Genomic DNA, 24198 nt, shown 5'->3' with positions numbered 1-24198 from the left:
TAAACACTAGTCTTTTAGAAATTAAGGTACTACACAGATTCTTTTTCTTTTCATATTTCAAGAGGTACCTGATGAAGGAAGGAGGTGATAGTTGCAGTATCAGATGGATGAGATAGAGATAGATGGGACACACCGAGTTCTGGGAAAAGCAGTGTTACCTGTAATAGTCCTCCTGCCCAGAGAGAGGCACACCATGCAGAGGGTGGTGGGCATGCAACCACTGCTGCTGCTGCTCCAGAGCAAGGCGTTGGAGCTCGGCTGACTGGGCGTGCATCGCCTGCAGCTGGTGGGCCGCTGACATCGGGGCTGCGAGCGAGCCGGGGAGATCACGATATGGATTTGCTGCAGGAGAAAGACGTACACAGAGTCAAAGGAGGCAACATGAGTAGTGGGACAAATAGAACAATAATCAATCGAGGCACACCATGGAGGGAAGGAAGGAATTCAAAAAGACCATGGACAGGGCTGAGAAGACAAGATTGAAGGGGAACGAAGAGAATAATGAAATAATTTAAGGAAGCCTAGTTTGGTTAGGTTTGTAAGGTGGACGGAGTCAGTCTTCAAAGAGAGGAGAGATGAAGATAGGAAGATGCAGAGAGTGATGAGTGAGAGGGACATAGTGAGATACAGATTTGAGGAAAGATGAAGTAGAGAGAGAGACAGAAGTAGTGGAAAAGAAATAAGGAGAAAATAGAGGAGAAAAAGGAGAACAAGTATGGGATCAACATGGATAGATACAGACACTAACTTAGCAAAGGAAGAAACAGAAGATACAAATGAGAAAGAAAAATTGGTAAGGATAGAAATATATATAGAAAAAACATTTTAACAACAATTTTGTACCACAAAAGTAGAATCCCTTGACTCATGCAAAGGAATGAATGCACATGGCAACTGAGCTCCCTTCAATGTCCAGCAGAAACTGTTCCCCATGGATCAGTGCACAGATGTAATGGTCCAAGAGGGAGCTTGTAGATGGCATTAAAAACAAAAGGTATAGCTTGAAGAACTTCCTGGATTCACATGATTTGCATTATTCCACCATCCAGTGGTAGGGTACGGAACTGTCCCCAGTAGGTTGGTATAGCCATCCTGTTCTATCAGACGTACGCCCACAAAGTCTCAGGGCATACTAGCCATCTTCACATACTTTTCTACACTTTTTTGGTGACCGGTATGTTCTTGGCTTTTCATTTTATTTCATACTTCTGTACTGTTTTCTCACCTCTTGTTTAAACTCACATCTTCTATGTGGAGGTGGGAGGATCGCATATGAATCCAGAAAATTCTTTAAGCAGCAAAACCCTTTTTTTACAGGTAAGTAAGCCTATCATTTTGCAGCTCTGATCTCTTCTGCTCTGTAGCTTGTTTGTATGATGTGCACTATCCATCTGGTGTAGTTTCCTTTCATGACTGGGAAACACCATGCTTGCTGGTGCAAGTGAGATCAAGAATTGATTCCAGTTTCTTGCACTTTGCAGCTTTTTACAAGCAATACATCATTTTTTCCTGACTTCTAGTGTTTGAAGGGATTTTTTGATGGTGTTTGCAATTGCTGGAAACATGCAGATAATTGTATTGCTTAATGTGGAAATGTGATAACATGATATTTAGTAGGGATTGGGGGTTTATCCTCATGGTTACCATTGTTTTTGTGTATTTTTAAGTATGGTCTTTGTATTGTGAGTGCTTGTTACACTGTGTAATAATGTGAAGGCAATCAGGAATGCTGTCTTCAATATTAAATATGAGTCCTGTTTTGTGCCTGGCCTAAAATAGTGCTTTCATGACCAGTTTTAGTACAAAGTTAACATTGCGAGTGGGTGCTGACCTTGACTTTGCCACCCTTTTAACCCATTTAAGGAATCTTTTGAAGCTGGTCTGGTAAAGAAACTCTTTCCTATAGTGCCTCTGGTGCATGCAACAATAGACAGATGTAACTTTATAAATGTGTATGAAAGTCTTTCATTTCGAAGGTGCATTAGGTACCTATTTATTGCAGTATATCCTATTAGGTTGCGAGTCAATTTATTTTATATTCCAGTGGATGCATCTATTTCACTTGGTTTTTAAACATGTGCATGTCGTTGGTCTCCTAGTCTTCCCCAGAACTGCAATGCATCCTTGGGAAAGGTTTCTGAATTCTAAGACCTCAGAAGACATAGTGCTAGGCTGAGACTGTCTGGCTCCGGATGCTATACCCGCCCATACTGTATCGTTTGCAAGTTCTGCAAGGCAGGTAACTTCATTATGCAGCCAAGTGCTCTTTCCACTAGGTCTGTAAACTAGGTTTGCCTGGACCACTGCGGGGCTATGTGCATCACTGTCATGCTTGTCTGTTTGCACTTCTGATTAGCGGTATCTGTGGAGCTGTAGGACAAGTGTATGCAAATTTCCCTAACCAGTGTATCAATAGATTCAGAAAAGGGGGTGGTGATGAACAGAGTGCCTGAATTAAGCAGACCACTCTTACCCAGTCCAAAGATCAGGGTTTGATCCATCACCGTTTTTTAGCTCACTGCACCATCCCAGCTCAGAACTTGGCTATATGCAAATTAGTCTGTTCCTGTCCCAGTGCATGATGGGAACAGGGCAAACCAAACTACCAAGCCAATTCTTATACTGGGAAGGAAACAAGCTTCCGGGGACCGGTTTCTGCCATTTCAGGCGTCGTCGGCCCGGCTTGCTTGAATCCTGATGGTGCAATGAGCAAGGGACTCACATCTGAGTATACCCTTCCACGCTTATGGTGGACAAAATGATTCAGAAAAGGGGGTGGTGATGAACAGAGTGCCTGAATTAAGCAGACCACTCTTACCCAGTCCAAAGATCAGGGTTTGATCCATCACCGTTTTTTAGCTCACTGCACCATCCCAGCTCAGAACTTGGCTATATGCAAATTAGTCTGTTCCTGTCCCAGTGCATGATGGGAACAGGGCAAACCAAACTACCAAGCCAATTCTTATACTGGGAAGGAAACAAGCTTCCGGGGACCGGTTTCTGCCATTTCAGGCGTCGTCGGCCCGGCTTGCTTGAATCCTGATGGTGCAATGAGCAAGGGACTCACATCTGAGTATACCCTTCCACGCTTATGGTGGACAAAATGATTCAGAAAAGGGGGTGGTGATGAACAGAGTGCCTGAATTAAGCAGACCACTCTTACCCAGTCCAAAGATCAGGGTTTGATCCATCACCGTTTTTTAGCTCACTGCACCATCCCAGCTCAGAACTTGGCTATATGCAAATTAGTCTGTTCCTGTCCCAGTGCATGATGGGAACAGGGCAAACCAAACTACCAAGCCAATTCTTATACTGGGAAGGAAACAAGCTTCCGGGGACCGGTTTCTGCCATTTCAGGCGTCGTCGGCCCGGCTTGCTTGAATCCTGATGGTGCAATGAGCAAGGGACTCACATCTGAGTATACCCTTCCACGCTTATGGTGGACAAAATGATTCAGAAAAGGGGGTGGTGATGAACAGAGTGCCTGAATTAAGCAGACCACTCTTACCCAGTCCAAAGATCAGGGTTTGATCCATCACCGTTTTTTAGCTCACTGCACCATCCCAGCTCAGAACTTGGCTATATGCAAATTAGTCTGTTCCTGTCCCAGTGCATGATGGAAACAGGGCAAACCAAACTACCAAGCCAATTCTTATACTGGGAAGGAAACAAGCTTCCGGGGACCGGTTTCTGCCATTTCAGGCGTCGTCGGCCCGGCTTGCTTGAATCCTGATGGTGCAATGAGCAAGGGACTCACATCTGAGTATACCCTTCCACGCTTATGGTGGACAAAATGATTCAGAAAAGGGGGTGGTGATGAACAGAGTGCCTGAATTAAGCAGACCACTCTTACCCAGTCCAAAGATCAGGGTTTGATCCATCACCGTTTTTTAGCTCACTGCACCATCCCAGCTCAGAACTTGGCTATATGCAAATTAGTCTGTTCCTGTCCCAGTGCATGATGGGAACAGGGCAAACCAAACTACCAAGCCAATTCTTATACTGGGAAGGAAACAAGCTTCCGGGGACCGGTTTCTGCCATTTCAGGCGTCGTCGGCCCGGCTTGCTTGAATCCTGATGGTGCAATGAGCAAGGGACTCACATCTGAGTATACCCTTCCACGCTTATGGTGGACAAAATGATTCAGAAAAGGGGGTGGTGATGAACAGAGTGCCTGAATTAAGCAGACCACTCTTACCCAGTCCAAAGATCAGGGTTTGATCCATCACCGTTTTTTAGCTCACTGCACCATCCCAGCTCAGAACTTGGCTATATGCAAATTAGTCTGTTCCTGTCCCAGTGCATGATGGGAACAGGGCAAACCAAACTACCAAGCCAATTCTTATACTGGGAAGGAAACAAGCTTCCGGGGACCGGTTTCTGCCATTTCAGGCGTCGTCGGCCCGGCTTGCTTGAATCCTGATGGTGCAATGAGCAAGGGACTCACATCTGAGTATACCCTTCCACGCTTATGGTGGACAAAATGATTCAGAAAAGGGGGTGGTGATGAACAGAGTGCCTGAATTAAGCAGACCACTCTTACCCAGTCCAAAGATCAGGGTTTGATCCATCACCGTTTTTTAGCTCACTGCACCATCCCAGCTCAGAACTGCAAATTAGTCTGTTCCTGTCCCAGTGCATGATGGGAACAGGGCAAACCAAACTACCAAGCCAATTCTTATACTGGGAAGGAAACAAGCTTCCGGGGACCGGTTTCTGCCATTTCAGGCGTCGTCGGCCCGGCTTGCTTGAATCCTGATGGTGCAATGAGCAAGGGACTCACATCTGAGTATACCCTTCCACGCTTATGGTGGACAAAATGATTCAGAAAAGGGGGTGGTGATGAACAGAGTGCCTGAATTAAGCAGACCACTCTTACCCAGTCCAAAGATCAGGGTTTGATCCATCACCGTTTTTTAGCTCACTGCACCATCCCAGCTCAGAACTTGGCTATATGCAAATTAGTCTGTTCCTGTCCCAGTGCATGATGGGAACAGGGCAAACCAAACTACCAAGCCAATTCTTATACTGGGAAGGAAACAAGCTTCCGGGGACCGGTTTCTGCCATTTCAGGCGTCGTCGGCCCGGCTTGCTTGAATCCTGATGGTGCAATGAGCAAGGGACTCACATCTGAGTATACCCTTGCACGCTTATGGTGGACAAAATGATTCAGAAAAGGGGGTGGTGATGAACAGAGTGCCTGAATTAAGCAGACCACTCTTACCCAGTCCAAAGATCAGGGTTTGATCCATCCAGGGTTTGATCCATCACCGTTTTTTAGCTCACTGCACCATCCCAGCTCAGAACTTGGCTATATGCAAATTAGTCTGTTCCTGTCCCAGTGCATGATGGGAACAGGGCAAACCAAACTACCAAGCCAATTCTTATACTGGGAAGGAAACAAGCTTCCGGGGACCGGTTTCTGCCATTTCAGGCGTCGTCGGCCCGGCTTGCTTGAATCCTGATGGTGCAATGAGCAAGGGACTCACATCTGAGTATACCCTTCCACGCTTATGGTGGACAAAATGATTCAGAAAAGGGGGTGGTGATGAACAGAGTGCCTGAATTAAGCAGACCACTCTTACCCAGTCCAAAGATCAGGGTTTGATCCATCACCGTTTTTTAGCTCACTGCACCATCCCAGCTCAGAACTTGGCTATATGCAAATTAGTCTGTTCCTGTCCCAGTGCATGATGGGAACAGGGCAAACCAAACTACCAAGCCAATTCTTATACTGGGAAGGAAACAAGCTTCCGGGGACCGGTTTCTGCCATTTCAGGCGTCGTCGGCCCGGCTTGCTTGAATCCTGATGGTGCAATGAGCAAGGGACTCACATCTGAGTATACCCTTCCACGCTTATGGTGGACAAAATGATTCAGAAAAGGGGGTGGTGATGAACAGAGTGCCTGAATTAAGCAGACCACTCTTACCCAGTCCAAAGATCAGGGTTTGATCCATCACCGTTTTTTAGCTCACTGCACCATCCCAGCTCAGAACTTGGCTATATGCAAATTAGTCTGTTCCTGTCCCAGTGCATGATGGGAACAGGGCAAACCAAACTACCAAGCCAATTCTTATACTGGGAAGGAAACAAGCTTCCGGGGACCGGTTTCTGCCATTTCAGGCGTCGTCGGCCCGGCTTGCTTGAATCCTGATGGTGCAATGAGCAAGGGACTCACATCTGAGTATACCCTTCCACGCTTATGGTGGACAAAATGATTCAGAAAAGGGGGTGGTGATGAACAGAGTGCCTGAATTAAGCAGACCACTCTTACCCAGTCCAAAGATCAGGGTTTGATCCATCACCGTTTTTTAGCTCACTGCACCATCCCAGCTCAGAACTTGGCTATATGCAAATTAGTCTGTTCCTGTCCCAGTGCATGATGGGAACAGGGCAAACCAAACTACCAAGCCAATTCTTATACTGGGAAGGAAACAAGCTTCCGGGGACCGGTTTCTGCCATTTCAGGCGTCGTCGGCCCGGCTTGCTTGAATCCTGATGGTGCAATGAGCAAGGGACTCACATCTGAGTATACCCTTCCACGCTTATGGTGGACAAAATGATTCAGAAAAGGGGGTGGTGATGAACAGAGTGCCTGAATTAAGCAGACCACTCTTACCCAGTCCAAAGATCAGGGTTTGATCCATCACCGTTTTTTAGCTCACTGCACCATCCCAGCTCAGAACTTGGCTATATGCAAATTAGTCTGTTCCTGTCCCAGTGCATGATGGAAACAGGGCAAACCAAACTACCAAGCCAATTCTTATACTGGGAAGGAAACAAGCTTCCGGGGACCGGTTTCTGCCATTTCAGGCGTCGTCGGCCCGGCTTGCTTGAATCCTGATGGTGCAATGAGCAAGGGACTCACATCTGAGTATACCCTTCCACGCTTATGGTGGACAAAATGATTCAGAAAAGGGGGTGGTGATGAACAGAGTGCCTGAATTAAGCAGACCACTCTTACCCAGTCCAAAGATCAGGGTTTGATCCATCACCGTTTTTTAGCTCACTGCACCATCCCAGCTCAGAACTTGGCTATATGCAAATTAGTCTGTTCCTGTCCCAGTGCATGATGGGAACAGGGCAAACCAAACTACCAAGCCAATTCTTATACTGGGAAGGAAACAAGCTTCCGGGGACCGGTTTCTGCCATTTCAGGCGTCGTCGGCCCGGCTTGCTTGAATCCTGATGGTGCAATGAGCAAGGGACTCACATCTGAGTATACCCTTCCACGCTTATGGTGGACAAAATGATTCAGAAAAGGGGGTGGTGATGAACAGAGTGCCTGAATTAAGCAGACCACTCTTACCCAGTCCAAAGATCAAGGTTTGATCCATCACCGTTTTTTAGCTCACTGCACCATCCCAGCTCAGAACTTGGCTATATGCAAATTAGTCTGTTCCTGTCCCAGTGCATGATGGGAACAGGGCAAACCAAACTACCAAGCCAATTCTTATACTGGGAAGGAAACAAGCTTCCGGGGACCGGTTTCTGCCATTTCAGGCGTCGTCGGCCCGGCTTGCTTGAATCCTGATGGTGCAATGAGCAAGGGACTCACATCTGAGTATACCCTTCCACGCTTATGGTGGACAAAATGATTCAGAAAAGGGGGTGGTGATGAACAGAGTGCCTGAATTAAGCAGACCACTCTTACCCAGTCCAAAGATCAGGGTTTGATCCATCACCGTTTTTTAGCTCACTGCACCATCCCAGCTCAGAACTTGGCTATATGCAAATTAGTCTGTTCCTGTCCCAGTGCATGATGGGAACAGGGCAAACCAAACTACCAAGCCAATTCTTATACTGGGAAGGAAACAAGCTTCCGGGGACCGGTTTCTGCCATTTCAGGCGTCGTCGGCCCGGCTTGCTTGAATCCTGATGGTGCAATGAGCAAGGGACTCACATCTGAGTATACCCTTCCACGCTTATGGTGGACAAAATGATTCAGAAAAGGGGGTGGTGATGAACAGAGTGCCTGAATTAAGCAGACCACTCTTACCCAGTCCAAAGATCAGGGTTTGATCCATCCAGGGTTTGATCCATCACCGTTTTTTAGCTCACTGCACCATCCCAGCTCAGAACTTGGCTATATGCAAATTAGTCTGTTCCTGTCCCAGTGCATGATGGGAACAGGGCAAACCAAACTACCAAGCCAATTCTTATACTGGGAAGGAAACAAGCTTCCGGGGACCGGTTTCTGCCATTTCAGGCGTCGTCGGCCCGGCTCGCTTGAATCCTGATGGTGCAATGAGCAAGGGACTCACATCTGAGTATACCCTTCCACGCTTATGGTGGACAAAATGATTCAGAAAAGGGGGTGGTGATGAACAGAGTGCCTGAATTAAGCAGACCACTCTTACCCAGTCCAAAGATCAGGGTTTGATCCATCACCGTTTTTTAGCTCACTGCACCATCCCAGCTCAGAACTTGGCTATATGCAAATTAGTCTGTTCCTGTCCCAGTGCATGATGGGAACAGGGCAAACCAAACTACCAAGCCAATTCTTATACTGGGAAGGAAACAAGCTTCCGGGGACCGGTTTCTGCCATTTCAGGCGTCGTCGGCCCGGCTTGCTTGAATCCTGATGGTGCAATGAGCAAGGGACTCACATCTGAGTATACCCTTCCACGCTTATGGTGGACAAAATGATTCAGAAAAGGGGGTGGTGATGAACAGAGTGCCTGAATTAAGCAGACCACTCTTACCCAGTCCAAAGATCAGGGTTTGATCCATCACCGTTTTTTAGCTCACTGCACCATCCCAGCTCAGAACTTGGCTATATGCAAATTAGTCTGTTCCTGTCCCAGTGCATGATGGGAACAGGGCAAACCAAACTACCAAGCCAATTCTTATACTGGGAAGGAAACAAGCTTCCGGGGACCGGTTTCTGCCATTTCAGGCGTCGTCGGCCCGGCTTGCTTGAATCCTGATGGTGCAATGAGCAAGGGACTCACATCTGAGTATACCCTTCCACGCTTATGGTGGACAAAATGATTCAGAAAAGGGGGTGGTGATGAACAGAGTGCCTGAATTAAGCAGACCACTCTTACCCAGTCCAAAGATCAGGGTTTGATCCATCACCGTTTTTTAGCTCACTGCACCATCCCAGCTCAGAACTTGGCTATATGCAAATTAGTCTGTTCCTGTCCCAGTGCATGATGGAAACAGGGCAAACCAAACTACCAAGCCAATTCTTATACTGGGAAGGAAACAAGCTTCCGGGGACCGGTTTCTGCCATTTCAGGCGTCGTCGGCCCGGCTTGCTTGAATCCTGATGGTGCAATGAGCAAGGGACTCACATCTGAGTATACCCTTCCACGCTTATGGTGGACAAAATGATTCAGAAAAGGGGGTGGTGATGAACAGAGTGCCTGAATTAAGCAGACCACTCTTACCCAGTCCAAAGATCAGGGTTTGATCCATCACCGTTTTTTAGCTCACTGCACCATCCCAGCTCAGAACTTGGCTATATGCAAATTAGTCTGTTCCTGTCCCAGTGCATGATGGGAACAGGGCAAACCAAACTACCAAGCCAATTCTTATACTGGGAAGGAAACAAGCTTCCGGGGACCGGTTTCTGCCATTTCAGGCGTCGTCGGCCCGGCTTGCTTGAATCCTGATGGTGCAATGAGCAAGGGACTCACATCTGAGTATACCCTTCCACGCTTATGGTGGACAAAATGATTCAGAAAAGGGGGTGGTGATGAACAGAGTGCCTGAATTAAGCAGACCACTCTTACCCAGTCCAAAGATCAGGGTTTGATCCATCACCGTTTTTTAGCTCACTGCACCATCCCAGCTCAGAACTTGGCTATATGCAAATTAGTCTGTTCCTGTCCCAGTGCATGATGGGAACAGGGCAAACCAAACTACCAAGCCAATTCTTATACTGGGAAGGAAACAAGCTTCCGGGGACCGGTTTCTGCCATTTCAGGCGTCGTCGGCCCGGCTTGCTTGAATCCTGATGGTGCAATGAGCAAGGGACTCACATCTGAGTATACCCTTCCACGCTTATGGTGGACAAAATGATTCAGAAAAGGGGGTGGTGATGAACAGAGTGCCTGAATTAAGCAGACCACTCTTACCCAGTCCAAAGATCAGGGTTTGATCCATCACCGTTTTTTAGCTCACTGCACCATCCCAGCTCAGAACTTGGCTATATGCAAATTAGTCTGTTCCTGTCCCAGTGCATGATGGGAACAGGGCAAACCAAACTACCAAGCCAATTCTTATACTGGGAAGGAAACAAGCTTCCGGGGACCGGTTTCTGCCATTTCAGGCGTCGTCGGCCCGGCTTGCTTGAATCCTGATGGTGCAATGAGCAAGGGACTCACATCTGAGTATACCCTTCCACGCTTATGGTGGACAAAATGATTCAGAAAAGGGGGTGGTGATGAACAGAGTGCCTGAATTAAGCAGACCACTCTTACCCAGTCCAAAGATCAGGGTTTGATCCATCACCGTTTTTTAGCTCACTGCACCATCCCAGCTCAGAACTTGGCTATATGCAAATTAGTCTGTTCCTGTCCCAGTGCATGATGGGAACAGGGCAAACCAAACTACCAAGCCAATTCTTATACTGGGAAGGAAACAAGCTTCCGGGGACCGGTTTCTGCCATTTCAGGCGTCGTCGGCCCGGCTTGCTTGAATCCTGATGGTGCAATGAGCAAGGGACTCACATCTGAGTATACCCTTGCACGCTTATGGTGGACAAAATGATTCAGAAAAGGGGGTGGTGATGAACAGAGTGCCTGAATTAAGCAGACCACTCTTACCCAGTCCAAAGATCAGGGTTTGATCCATCCAGGGTTTGATCCATCACCGTTTTTTAGCTCACTGCACCATCCCAGCTCAGAACTTGGCTATATGCAAATTAGTCTGTTCCTGTCCCAGTGCATGATGGGAACAGGGCAAACCAAACTACCAAGCCAATTCTTATACTGGGAAGGAAACAAGCTTCCGGGGACCGGTTTCTGCCATTTCAGGCGTCGTCGGCCCGGCTTGCTTGAATCCTGATGGTGCAATGAGCAAGGGACTCACATCTGAGTATACCCTTCCACGCTTATGGTGGACAAAATGATTCAGAAAAGGGGGTGGTGATGAACAGAGTGCCTGAATTAAGCAGACCACTCTTACCCAGTCCAAAGATCAGGGTTTGATCCATCACCGTTTTTTAGCTCACTGCACCATCCCAGCTCAGAACTTGGCTATATGCAAATTAGTCTGTTCCTGTCCCAGTGCATGATGGGAACAGGGCAAACCAAACTACCAAGCCAATTCTTATACTGGGAAGGAAACAAGCTTCCGGGGACCGGTTTCTGCCATTTCAGGCGTCGTCGGCCCGGCTTGCTTGAATCCTGATGGTGCAATGAGCAAGGGACTCACATCTGAGTATACCCTTCCACGCTTATGGTGGACAAAATGATTCAGAAAAGGGGGTGGTGATGAACAGAGTGCCTGAATTAAGCAGACCACTCTTACCCAGTCCAAAGATCAGGGTTTGATCCATCACCGTTTTTTAGCTCACTGCACCATCCCAGCTCAGAACTTGGCTATATGCAAATTAGTCTGTTCCTGTCCCAGTGCATGATGGGAACAGGGCAAACCAAACTACCAAGCCAATTCTTATACTGGGAAGGAAACAAGCTTCCGGGGACCGGTTTCTGCCATTTCAGGCGTCGTCGGCCCGGCTTGCTTGAATCCTGATGGTGCAATGAGCAAGGGACTCACATCTGAGTATACCCTTCCACGCTTATGGTGGACAAAATGATTCAGAAAAGGGGGTGGTGATGAACAGAGTGCCTGAATTAAGCAGACCACTCTTACCCAGTCCAAAGATCAGGGTTTGATCCATCACCGTTTTTTAGCTCACTGCACCATCCCAGCTCAGAACTTGGCTATATGCAAATTAGTCTGTTCCTGTCCCAGTGCATCATGGGAACAGGGCAAACCAAACTACCAAGCCAATTCTTATACTGGGAAGGAAACAAGCTTCCGGGGACCGGTTTCTGCCATTTCAGGCGTCGTCGGCCCGGCTTGCTTGAATCCTGATGGTGCAATGAGCAAGGGACTCACATCTGAGTATACCCTTCCACGCTTATGGTGGACAAAATGATTCAGAAAAGGGGGTGGTGATGAACAGAGTGCCTGAATTAAGCAGACCACTCTTACCCAGTCCAAAGATCAGGGTTTGATCCATCACCGTTTTTTAGCTCACTGCACCATCCCAGCTCAGAACTTGGCTATATGCAAATTAGTCTGTTCCTGTCCCAGTGCATGATGGAAACAGGGCAAACCAAACTACCAAGCCAATTCTTATACTGGGAAGGAAACAAGCTTCCGGGGACCGGTTTCTGCCATTTCAGGCGTCGTCGGCCCGGCTTGCTTGAATCCTGATGGTGCAATGAGCAAGGGACTCACATCTGAGTATACCCTTCCACGCTTATGGTGGACAAAATGATTCAGAAAAGGGGGTGGTGATGAACAGAGTGCCTGAATTAAGCAGACCACTCTTACCCAGTCCAAAGATCAGGGTTTGATCCATCACCGTTTTTTAGCTCACTGCACCATCCCAGCTCAGAACTTGGCTATATGCAAATTAGTCTGTTCCTGTCCCAGTGCATGATGGGAACAGGGCAAACCAAACTACCAAGCCAATTCTTATACTGGGAAGGAAACAAGCTTCCGGGGACCGGTTTCTGCCATTTCAGGCGTCGTCGGCCCGGCTTGCTTGAATCCTGATGGTGCAATGAGCAAGGGACTCACATCTGAGTATACCCTTCCACGCTTATGGTGGACAAAATGATTCAGAAAAGGGGGTGGTGATGAACAGAGTGCCTGAATTAAGCAGACCACTCTTACCCAGTCCAAAGATCAGGGTTTGATCCATCACCGTTTTTTAGCTCACTGCACCATCCCAGCTCAGAACTTGGCTATATGCAAATTAGTCTGTTCCTGTCCCAGTGCATGATGGGAACAGGGCAAACCAAACTACCAAGCCAATTCTTATACTGGGAAGGAAACAAGCTTCCGGGGACCGGTTTCTGCCATTTCAGGCGTCGTCGGCCCGGCTTGCTTGAATCCTGATGGTGCAATGAGCAAGGGACTCACATCTGAGTATACCCTTCCACGCTTATGGTGGACAAAATGATTCAGAAAAGGGGGTGGTGATGAACAGAGTGCCTGAATTAAGCAGACCACTCTTACCCAGTCCAAAGATCAGGGTTTGATCCATCACCGTTTTTTAGCTCACTGCACCATCCCAGCTCAGAACTTGGCTATATGCAAATTAGTCTGTTCCTGTCCCAGTGCATGATGGGAACAGGGCAAACCAAACTACCAAGCCAATTCCTATACTGAGAAGGAAACAAGCTTCCGGGGACCGGTTTCTGCCATTTCAGGCGTCGTCGGCCCGGCTTGCTTGAATCCTGATGGTGCAATGAGCAAGGGACTCACATCTGAGTATACCCTTCCACGCTTATGGTGGACAAAATGATTCAGAAAAGGGGGTGGTGATGAACAGAGTGCCTGAATTAAGCAGACCACTCTTACCCAGTCCAAAGATCAGGGTTTGATCCATCACCGTTTTTTAGCTCACTGCACCATCCCAGCTCAGAACTTGGCTATATGCAAATTAGTCTGTTCCTGTCCCAGTGCATGATGGGAACAGGGCAAACCAAACTACCAAGCCAATTCTTATACTGGGAAGGAAACAAGCTTCCGGGGACCGGTTTCTGCCATTTCAGGCGTCGTCGGCCCGGCTTGCTTGAATCCTGATGGTGCAATGAGCAAGGGACTCACATCTGAGTATACCCTTCCACGCTTATGGTGGACAAAATGATTCAGAAAAGGGGGTGGTGATGAACAGAGTGCCTGAATTAAGCAGACCACTCTTACCCAGTCCAAAGATCAGGGTTTGATCCATCACCGTTTTTTAGCTCACTGCACCATCCCAGCTCAGAACTTGGCTATATGCAAATTAGTCTGTTCCTGTCCCAGTGCATGATGGGAACAGGGCAAACCAAACTACCAAGCCAATTCTTATACTGGGAAGGAAACAAGCTTCCGGGGACCGGTTTCTGCCATTTCAGGCGTCGTCGGCCCGGCTTGCTTGAATCCTGATGGTGCAATGAGCAAGGGACTCACATCTGAGTATACCCTTCCACGCTTATGGTGGACAAAATGGGATGGGGCAGTGAGATAAATAACGGTGATGGATCAAGCCCTGATCTTTGGACTGGGTAAGAGTGGTCTGCTTAATTCAGACACTCTGTTCATCACCACCCCCTTTTCTGTATCGTTTTTGGCCACTATAGGTGTGGCAGGGTATACTCAGACATGAGTCCCTTTCTCACTGCTCCATCAGGATTCAAGCAAGCCGGGCCGAAGAGGCTGAAATGCCAGAAACCGGTCCCCGGTAGCTTGTCTCCTTTCTGGTGAAGAATTGGCTTGGTAGTTTGGTCTGCCCTGTTCCCATGATGCACTGGGCCAGGGACAGACTAATTTGCATATAGCCAGGTTCTGAGCTGGGATGGGGCAGTGAGATAAATAACGGTGATGGATCAAGCCCTGATCTTTGGACTGGGTAAGAGTGGTCTGCTTAATTCAGACACTCTGTTCATCACCACCCCCTTTTCTGTATCGTTTTTGGCCACTATAGGTGTGGCAGGGTATACTCAGACATGAGTCCCTTTCTCACTGCTCCATCAGGATTCAAGCAAGCCGGGCCGAAGAGGCTGAAATGCCAGAAACCGGTCCCCGGTAGCTTGTCTCCTTTCTGGTGAAGAATTGGCTTGGTAGTTTGGTCTGCCCTGTTCCCATGATGCACTGGGCCAGGGACAGACTAATTTGCATATAGCCAGGTTCTGAGCTGGGATGGGGCAGTGAGATAAATAACGGTGATGGATCAAGCCCTGATCTTTGGACTGGGTAAGAGTGGTCTGCTTAATTCAGACACTCTGTTCATCACCACCCCCTTTTCTGTATCGTTTTTGGCCACTATAGGTGTGGCAGGGTATACTCAGACATGAGTCCCTTTCTCACTGCTCCATCAGGATTCAAGCAAGCCGGGCCGAAGAGGCTGAAATGCCAGAAACCGGTCCCCGGTAGCTTGTCTCCTTTCTGGTGAAGAATTGGCTTGGTAGTTTGGTCTGCCCTGTTCCCATGATGCACTGGGCCAGGGACAGACTAATTTGCATATAGCCAGGTTCTGAGCTGGGATGGGGCAGTGAGATAAATAACGGTGATGGATCAAGCCCTGATCTTTGGACTGGGTAAGAGTGGTCTGCTTAATTCAGACACTCTGTTCATCACCACCCCCTTTTCTGTATCGTTTTTGGCCACTATAGGTGTGGCAGGGTATACTCAGACATGAGTCCCTTTCTCACTGCTCCATCAGGATTCAAGCAAGCCGGGCCGAAGAGGCTGAAATGCCAGAAACCGGTCCCCGGTAGCTTGTCTCCTTTCTGGTGAAGAATTGGCTTGGTAGTTTGGTCTGCCCTGTTCCCATGATGCACTGGGCCAGGGACAGACTAATTTGCATATAGCCAGGTTCTGAGCTGGGATGGGGCAGTGAGATAAATAACGGTGATGGATCAAGCCCTGATCTTTGGACTGGGTAAGAGTGGTCTGCTTAATTCAGACACTCTGTTCATCACCACCCCCTTTTCTGTACAGTGTATCAATAGGGCATTCTCTTAGGATGTGTGGTGTGGATACCAGGAGGAGAAATTCTAGCATTTTGCGCTTGCATATTTTGCACACAGGTCTATTGGTGGCGTCCCCCTCTCACAAACATTTCCTGCACTACCTCCTGATTGAGTTTCCACTCATGTGAGGTACCTGCTGGTCTCCTTCCACCTTTTGTAGGTCTAGCATGGGTATGGCTATTACTTTTATGTTTCTTTACATTGAACATTTCCGTAGTTCCTGTTTGTTTGCATAGGACATTCAACCTTGTTATTTAGGAAGAACATCACTATTTTGTTATTTGTTTGGATCTAAACTAACACCAACTCAATATGCACGTGGCAGGCATTCCATTTCAGAAAGGGTGTTTTGAGTTCAAGCAGGTTTACGTGTTTCACTTCTTGATAGTTCCATTACCCCTTTTCCTCAGTTTCCCCAAGTGTGCACCCAACTTTGTGTGGGATGCATTTGTTGTAAGGGTCACAGAAGGGAACAGCTAGTTGAAAGGTCTGCCTTTTGTGATATATTCTCCCTTCCACCATTGTATTTCTATTTTTACCCTCTCTGTGATAACCACAAGCTCTTTCTAGTCCCACATTGATTGTGTCCACTGGTTCTGCAGCCCTTCCTAGATTGATCTCATGCAGTCTGGAGAAATTAATTAGTGGTACGCAAAAGGCCATCATGCTCAACATATTCTTCGCTGTTCTCCCTTTCAGACTGTGCCTTCTGGTGGAGGTGAGTTCACTGTATCAATATCAAAATCCCCCCTTATATCAGGAATGGTATGATTCTCACAAAGTATTGTGTAGCTGCTAACTATGCCTTCTCTCTGGTGGGAACTGTGGATGAATTCTGTGAGTTTAGGGAGAACTCCAGTTTGTGTAGCATTTGCATCACTGTCTGCCTGTTTTTTGGCATAGTGCCAGCAAACTTGCCTTTAGCAGCCAGTCATCCAGGAAGGAGTATGCATACATCCCTCGCTTTCTCTATTCCACTGCAAGATATTTTGGAAATACCCTCTGGGCTGAATGTATCCCAAAGCGGTGCACTATGAATTGGAAATGCAAATGGTTTACCAAAAACCTGAGGTACTTGTTGAATTTGTTTTTCATCGGGATGTGGAAGTAGCCATCCTAAAGGTCTAAAGGTCTACAGAAGCCATGTAGTCCCCATATCTTTAAGAGTGGGGCGACTTTGTGGTCACAATAAACTTTTGTGTTTTGACAAACATGTTCAAGAATCTGAGGTCTATGATGCGCTTAAGTGTCAACTCTTGTTTGCCCATAAGGAAGTATACAGAGTCCACTCGAATTTTGGGTCTTTCCTTGGTACATCCTTTAGTATTCCTTTTTTGTATGAGGTCTTCATCTCCTGTTGCAATAGAAGTAGTTCTTGTTTGCAAGCTCTTTTCCTTTGTTGGTTATGCGATAGTCAGTTTTGTTAGCCAATACAGTGTATGTATTTTATGTGGAGTACCCATGCGTCACAGGTAATTTCTCTCCACTCCTGGAGGAAAAATCCTATACTGCCCTCTACATGTGTTAGAAGTCAGAGATGCTTTATGTGAAAGCAAATTTACGGAAGGGTTGACCCTCTTCGTAGGGGGGTGGCAGGTTTTGTCCTCTTCTCCCGGCGATGTTTTGAAAGGGATGCCTTAGAGTTGTGGGATAGGGATGTACGTTGATACAACGCATGCTTTTACTACGCATGCCTTTACAACGCAGGTTTTTCAACGCAAGTCGTTACAACGACTTGCGTTGGGGGGCGCTGGATAGTGAATAGTTTAATTTACTATTCCAACTCCAGTCCCCCTGGATAGTAGGGAATGTGTTGGATAGTAAATTAAACTATTACCTATCCTAGAGCGCTCCCCAGCGCAATTCGTTGTAATGACTTGCGTTGAAAAACCTGCGTGGTAAAGGCACTGCGTGGTAAAAGTTGCGTCGTAAAGAATGTTTCCCGTGGCATAGCACCACTGTGGGCGAATGCTTGTAGCGCCAATGTGGTCTGTTGGATGTTAAGTTGAAAATCCTCCCCACGCCCATATAGATGTAGCTGATCTTTTAAAGGACTCTCTGAACTGTAGGCTCCCATGGTGTATGCTGTGCCATTATGCTTTTCTTTTTGTTGGGAGTCATCAACCACAGCTCCAAAAAGGGTTCCCTCATAAAATCCATATTAATTATGGATGCCTGAACCTCTTATATAAGGCCTTAGCTAGGCATGTCTCCTAAGGGTGGCATTGGTGCATATCTCCCTACTGGCTGTATGCGCTGCATCTAGTGGAAATGAACAAGTTACTTACCTTCGGTAATTCTGTTTGTGGTGGATACTCTTATCTGAGATCCTTCATCTTGTGAAAAACCCCAGGCATGAGAAAGGATCTGGTGATTTTTAGCAGCACTGCTCCCACATACCGGTCAGTGGTGTCTGCAGCTCCATGTAAGCTATGTCATGCCATGACCCTAGAGCAACCTATAGGCCCCACTCTTGCGTGCGGACATCTGTTTCTTTCTTGATTGTCTGCATTGAAGGTTGTGGAGATTATTAACTGATCAAAAAAAGGCAGTGTGCAGATGTCTAGTCTGGAATCTTTTTATGGATGGTGAAAAGTACATTCCACAGAACGGGAAGGACGGACGGTAGTGTGGAATCTGCGGTTAGACGAGTATCCACCTGGAAGAGCATTACTGAAGGTAACTTGTGCCTATGATGGATCCGTCTAATAACTACACCCAAACACAAAAGATAAAGGATCTGCGAGGTCTGTGAAAAGTGTTGATCCTTAGAACACCCTGGTCCAGGAGTGCCCTTGCTGCCTGCGTTAGGAATTTCGGGCTCGCTTGGGAGTGGTAAGAATTACGAAGCTGAAAATCTGGACATGACGGCAGGCGAACGGGGAGTAATGTTTTTAACTACTGGTTTTGGTGTTCGGGTTGTAGTAAAGTGAATTGCTCTAGAAAGGAGGCGGGCAGTGCTGGTATTGACATTGCTACTTCCACTAGGAAGTAGATACTCAAACAATGAGAATCTTTTCTTCAATACTTTATTGCAAGTTCTGAATCTGTCCCAAAGGGGTACCAGTAAGGAAGGCCTCGGACTTCGTACCTTGCTGTGTTTCTAAACATTACGAAGAGACAAGAGCGAGCGCCTCGCGCTAAAAGTTAAACAAACTGCGCGGCCGTGAAACTGACGTGATAGTAAAAGTGATCGTGGCTGTGAGGGTGTCCGCGAGATGGCGCCTGTGCTTGTAAGCACGCGCCCGCGCGTAACCGCAAGCTCTAGGCCACTACCAAATGCGGTGGTAGCATTTTCCGAAGCCCTTACTAAAAGTCTCACCAGAGCAGCGCATGCGCTGGCTCAGGCGAGACCTAAAAAGGGGGTAACATCTTCCAGGGGCAACTTGCATTTGAAGTTTAATTAGCTCACTAGCCCCTCCCCAGCCATCCTGCTACAGAAAAGGGAAACTCCTCCAAGCAGATGACTCCTTTGTTCTTAATTCCCGAAAACACTGCACATCTAATCATAGGGCAGGCCTGGCAGCTATGAGCTGCTGGGCTAATCACAGAAGGCTACTAGGGACGTATTAGGAAACTTGGAAAGGTAAAGCTTTTAAGGCTACTTTTCTAAAATAGTTATGTTAAATACGACTTTAGCAGTACATCGAATTTAATGTAGCTATTAATTTGACACTTTGAAACTCCCTTCTGGCTAGTTCCGTTGGGACGTAACATTTAATTAGAATTAGTAATAGTAAACCAACGTTACTCAATGGGGCTACCAGCTTTCCAATAGAGAAAAAATGACTTTCGAGATTTGACACTACCAGGGCATGTAAAACACAGTTTTAAACATGGTCTGCTATTTAGAACTATGCACCCTGCCCTCTGGGAACTTAGGTGTCACTTTAGGTGTGATTTGTAGGTCATAGGGAGGATTGAGCCTGTCAAAAAGTGTTGATTTGACAGGTCAAACTTGACAGAGCTTCAACTGTCATACTTTCTCTTGGCATCACAAATAGTGCTGCACTCCACTAAAGGTACCCTAACTTACAGACCCTAGGTGCCTCGAGTATCCTAAACTAGGGACATACAGGTAAGTTAACCTTTCCAATTAGGATTTCCAATTGGGTTATGTATTTACTTACTAACTAGGCTGCAGAACAGGCCTAGAACAAAATCTTAACTCTTAACGCACCTTAACTTGCAGGCCTCGGAATACTCTTTAATAGGGACCTACATGTAACTTAACCTTACCAATCAGGGATTATCCAGTTTGCACCCACCGGGGGTCATAGCAAATACACTGGGTGCTGAACATCAGCACCCCGGTATGCAGATTCATAACATCAGCATATAAAGTCACCAAAAAGCGGTGGTGAGCCTGCAGAAAAGACATCCGACTAAAACGTAGACCAAAATAATCTTGCAGAACCAAACGGGTGAAATGTCCTTCGTGCTCGACATTGCTGTCAATGCATTAGAGCTTCGGGGAAAACATATGCTCCAATGCTCATTTCTCAGCCTGGCAGAACAGGCACTCTGCGTGCAGGTATAGAGGTAGTAGCCTTGGCTCTGGTCAAATGAGCTCTTGGACTTTCTGGGGGCCACTTCTTGGCCAATGTGTAGCAGATTTATAAAAAGAGGTCTATCAACCCTGATATGATCCTTTCTTCACTGTCTTCCCTGGATTGCTCTATTGAGCCCCATAAAGAGCTGATCATCCGATGTAAAGGCTCAAATCTCTTTTGGGATCCAAGCAGTGGAGTCTCTCCTCTTCTTTTGAGAGGTGAGGCGAAGCAAAGAATGCCAGAATGGTAATAAATTGTCTGACAAAAAAATGGAGTCAGAACTTTTTGCAAAAACGCAGCTCTAGTTTACAACATCAGTTTGTTCAGAAAAAAGGTGGTGTATGGTGGGTAAACAGACTTAGCCTATGCTCACTCACACAAGCTGAGGTTATCGCTATGAGGAAGACTGTTTTGAGAATCAGGAGACGCAAAGGACAGCTGTGCATCAGCTCGAATGGAGCACATTTCAGGGAGGTCATGACCAAATTAAGGTCCCACTGTGGCATTACAAAAGGGATGGGTGGAAACCTGTGGACCAGGCTTTAAAGGAAAAGCATAACAGGTGATTTAAACAAGGATGGCTGCACCAGTCAACGTAAAAAGGCCGAAAGGGCCAACAACTAACCTTTAACTGCGCCCAAGGTAATTCCTTGCTAGGTTAATGACAGCACAATAAGCAGAACATATGATCATTTTGCTTGTAATGGGTTATATGGCAAGAATTGCACCAGGCCACAAAATTGTCCCAGTGTCCAGTGTAAACAGATTTGGTAGCTGGACGTCTACCGCCAGAATGACATCCACAATTTAGGGATGGAGACTGAAGGCAGTCCACTGTTGCTGTGCAATAGCCATATATGGACCCTGCTGCTGTGACAGACGATCCTCCCAAAGCGGCAGCCTCATTGCAGGACAGATGCTCATTGGTGGAAATTTGCCTTTTCAGCAGGGTCACTCCAGACCTTTTTTGCTGAACCCTATTTTCTTGGCCACAGAACTCTGCACACTTTACTCCTGCTAACTGGTAGTAAAATAATTGAGCTCCCACCGTATAGCACGCTAAAATTGGTATACATCTGTCTGGCATATTTTATTTACATACAAGTCCCTAGTATATGGGACAGGACCTGTAAGTTACACTTCTTTTGTGGGCTGAAGCACCCATTGTGCCACCCATTTGCAGTGACCCCGTAAACCTGTCTCCAGACCCACTACTGTAGCCTGACTGTTCAGATTTACATTGCCAATTCAACCTGCCAGAATAAAGCCTTTTTTAAATAATTAAGTCACCCCAAAGTACCAAAGTAGGTATTTTGCCGATAAGGCAGGGTGCATAATATTTCAACTTAAGACATGTAAAAGTTTCAAAGTTTACTATGTTACATGTCCTTATAGTGATAATGGCCTAAAAGCTATTTCCCTGTAGCAAGACTGAATGTTTCACAGGAATTCACTGGGTTATCTGAAGTTTGTGGAAGCTAATTTGCATGTTGCTATACCAGTCAGTAATCAGCATTTGAATAAGTGCGACTGAGGCGTGAACAAACTCTCAGGACAGGGGAAAAAGCCTTAGGAGTGGGGAGGTGCTGTTGTGAGCAAAAAACAAAGGGGTATCCTCCTGCCTATATAAAACGCTTTACTTATAAACAAGTACCCTGTCAGTATAAAAGCAAAGGAAAAGATTCCCTTTCTTTTGTTAGAGACTCTGGTACGTTAGTAGGGGACTCTAGTAGTGGCATGCTTCATCACCGGGTCTGCTTATATAGGCGCTACCCCAGCGCACAGACATCAGTTTCTTTTCGGGACTTTCCATGCCAGGTGGTCAGAGCCACAAAGAACGCTGACCATTGGTGAGGATAACTAGGGCCCTGAAAGGGGAAAGCCCTGTTCCTAGAAATCTTTTGGTAGAGATGGGAGGATGGGTGGTCGGTAAGGAATATGTGCCTATACAGTCTCTACCAGATAAGGTGTTACCAAAGGTAAGTAAATTGTTCATCTGATAAGAGACTTCTAGCCAGAGATTCCTTACCTTAAAATAGATACCCAAGCAACAGCTGTCAGGTGGGTCTGCAGAACAATTTCGCATCCTAAAGTCCCACATGACCGAACGGGCAAAGTGCCCATCTCGACAGACCCGACTGTCCAGGCATATGCAGAGTCCCACATCGCTGCCTGGCAGATGTCCACGTGCTAACACAGTGGTCATAGCCTTGGGTCTGGTGGTATGAACCTGCAAGCCCTCAGGGGTTTGCTTCTTAGCCAAATGCTTAGAGATTTTAAAGCAGAGCACATTCCATCAGGAGATGGTCTGTTTCTGCACAGAGCCCAACATACCCCACAAAGAGCTGGTCACCCACCCAGAACTCTTATGTGCGGTCAAGATACAAACAAATCCTCCTGAGGCGGAAAGCCGGGAGCGCTGTAGGAACTGTTACTTTGTTTTTAAAACTTGTGATTTATTGTGTTTTTAAAAACTTACTTGCACTGAAGCCAGGCACTCAACTTCTAAACCCCCGAACAGCCGACTTGACGCTGTCACGGGGAATCTTTCCTCTCGATCGCCATTTCCAGCGAGGGACTTAGCCCCGCCCACCTCGCTGGCCACGCCCCCCTCCCCCCAGGCTAAAAGGGCGCGCTGACTGCAAGCGCGGCCATACAAACAAATCCTCCTGAGGCGGAAAGCCGGGAGCGCTGTAGGAACTGTTACTTTGTTTTTAAAACTTGTGATTTATTGTGTTTTTAAAAACTTACTTGCACTGAAGCCAGGCACTCAACTTCTAAACCCCCGAACAGCCGACTTGACGCTGTCACGGGGAATCTTTCCTCTCGATCGCCATTTCCAGCGAGGGACTTAGCCCCGCCCACCTCGCTGGCCACTAACCCCTCCCCTCCCCCCACCGCCCATAACGCTGCTATAAAAACATGTGCATTGGCCGGAAGCGCAGCGGACGGGCGCAGCGGGCAAAACGATTGCGCGCCGAAGGCGCGCCTAAGGCAAGCCCGTCTGCGCCCGTCCGCGACCGACCGGGGCTAGGGGCACTCCACTCTGCCCAATTCATCACCTACACTTCCCCCCAGCTCCTCAGTCTTCAGGGTACTTGGTCTCTACCCGCCTCTGTTCGTTCCCTTATATCTTCTCTTGACTTGTCCCCTCCCCCCCCTCCCCCCGAAGGATATACTAGCCCAACATTACCTAGGACTCTCTCAGCCTACTACCTCAATACCCGGTCAGCAGTGGCCCATTCACACGAACTGTCGGTGCTGTTGGATCTCCACGCACCGGATCTTCTCTTCTTAACAGAAACTTGGTTTAGTGACGACTCCCTCCCCGTTTTACTGGCCACTCTCCCAGCCCCATATTATGCCCTACATGCTGACCGTTCTGCTGGTAGGGCAGGAGGTGGTGTAGCGGTCATTACCCGAGCCGACCTTCCCTTTCAATTACTATCTTTGCCAGGTATTGCCACTACAGGGTATCTGGCCATTCGTACCACATCTACCACTCCCCCCCTCACTTGCCTTCTCACTTACCGCCCCCCTCAATCACCCTTATTGTTTCTCTCCGAGTTTCAGGAGGTATTGGCCACCCTTACGGTGAATAACTCCTCTATCTTATTATTGGGAGACTTTAATTTTTTGGCCTACAGACCCAGCAGAATGCCCGTCCTCTAGAGAGTTTTCAGATATCCTCCAATCCCTTAATTTTGTATCCCATGTCCACTCCCCCACTCACGTCAAAGGACACATTTTAGATCAGATCTGGTCCCTAAATTGTCCGGTAAACTCCCTATCTATCTCACCTTGCACTTGGTCAGACCATCATTTGATCTCATTTTCCCTTCCCATCAACCCGACTGTCAGGCCCCCGCTTCCTAAAAATGTGTGGGTCCGATCATGGAGCCGAATGGATCCCGAAAAACTATCCACATCACTAACC

General features: G+C 47.3%; 1 protein-coding gene across 6 annotated transcripts in view; it reads right to left on the bottom strand.

Annotated features, from left to right (window-relative positions):
* ATN1 (atrophin 1) overlaps positions 1–24198 on the bottom strand; it is a 200559-nt gene that overhangs the window by 28620 nt on the left and 147741 nt on the right. For all 6 annotated transcript variants that reach the window (XR_013598479.1, XR_013598477.1, XR_013598476.1 and 3 more), the window contains one exon: positions 159–342. Coding sequence is in view for 2 of the 6 variants with exons in the window: in XM_078651530.1 (XP_078507656.1) it covers positions 159–342 (184 nt within the window). In the remaining 4 variants the exon portion in view is untranslated. The remainder of the gene's footprint in view (positions 1–158; positions 343–24198) is intronic.

This window comes from Lissotriton helveticus, chromosome 7, assembly GCF_964261635.1.
Source record: "Lissotriton helveticus chromosome 7, aLisHel1.1, whole genome shotgun sequence".
NCBI classification, from domain to species: Eukaryota; Metazoa; Chordata; class Amphibia; order Caudata; family Salamandridae; genus Lissotriton; species Lissotriton helveticus.
This window is presented reverse-complemented; position numbering and strand designations above follow the sequence as displayed.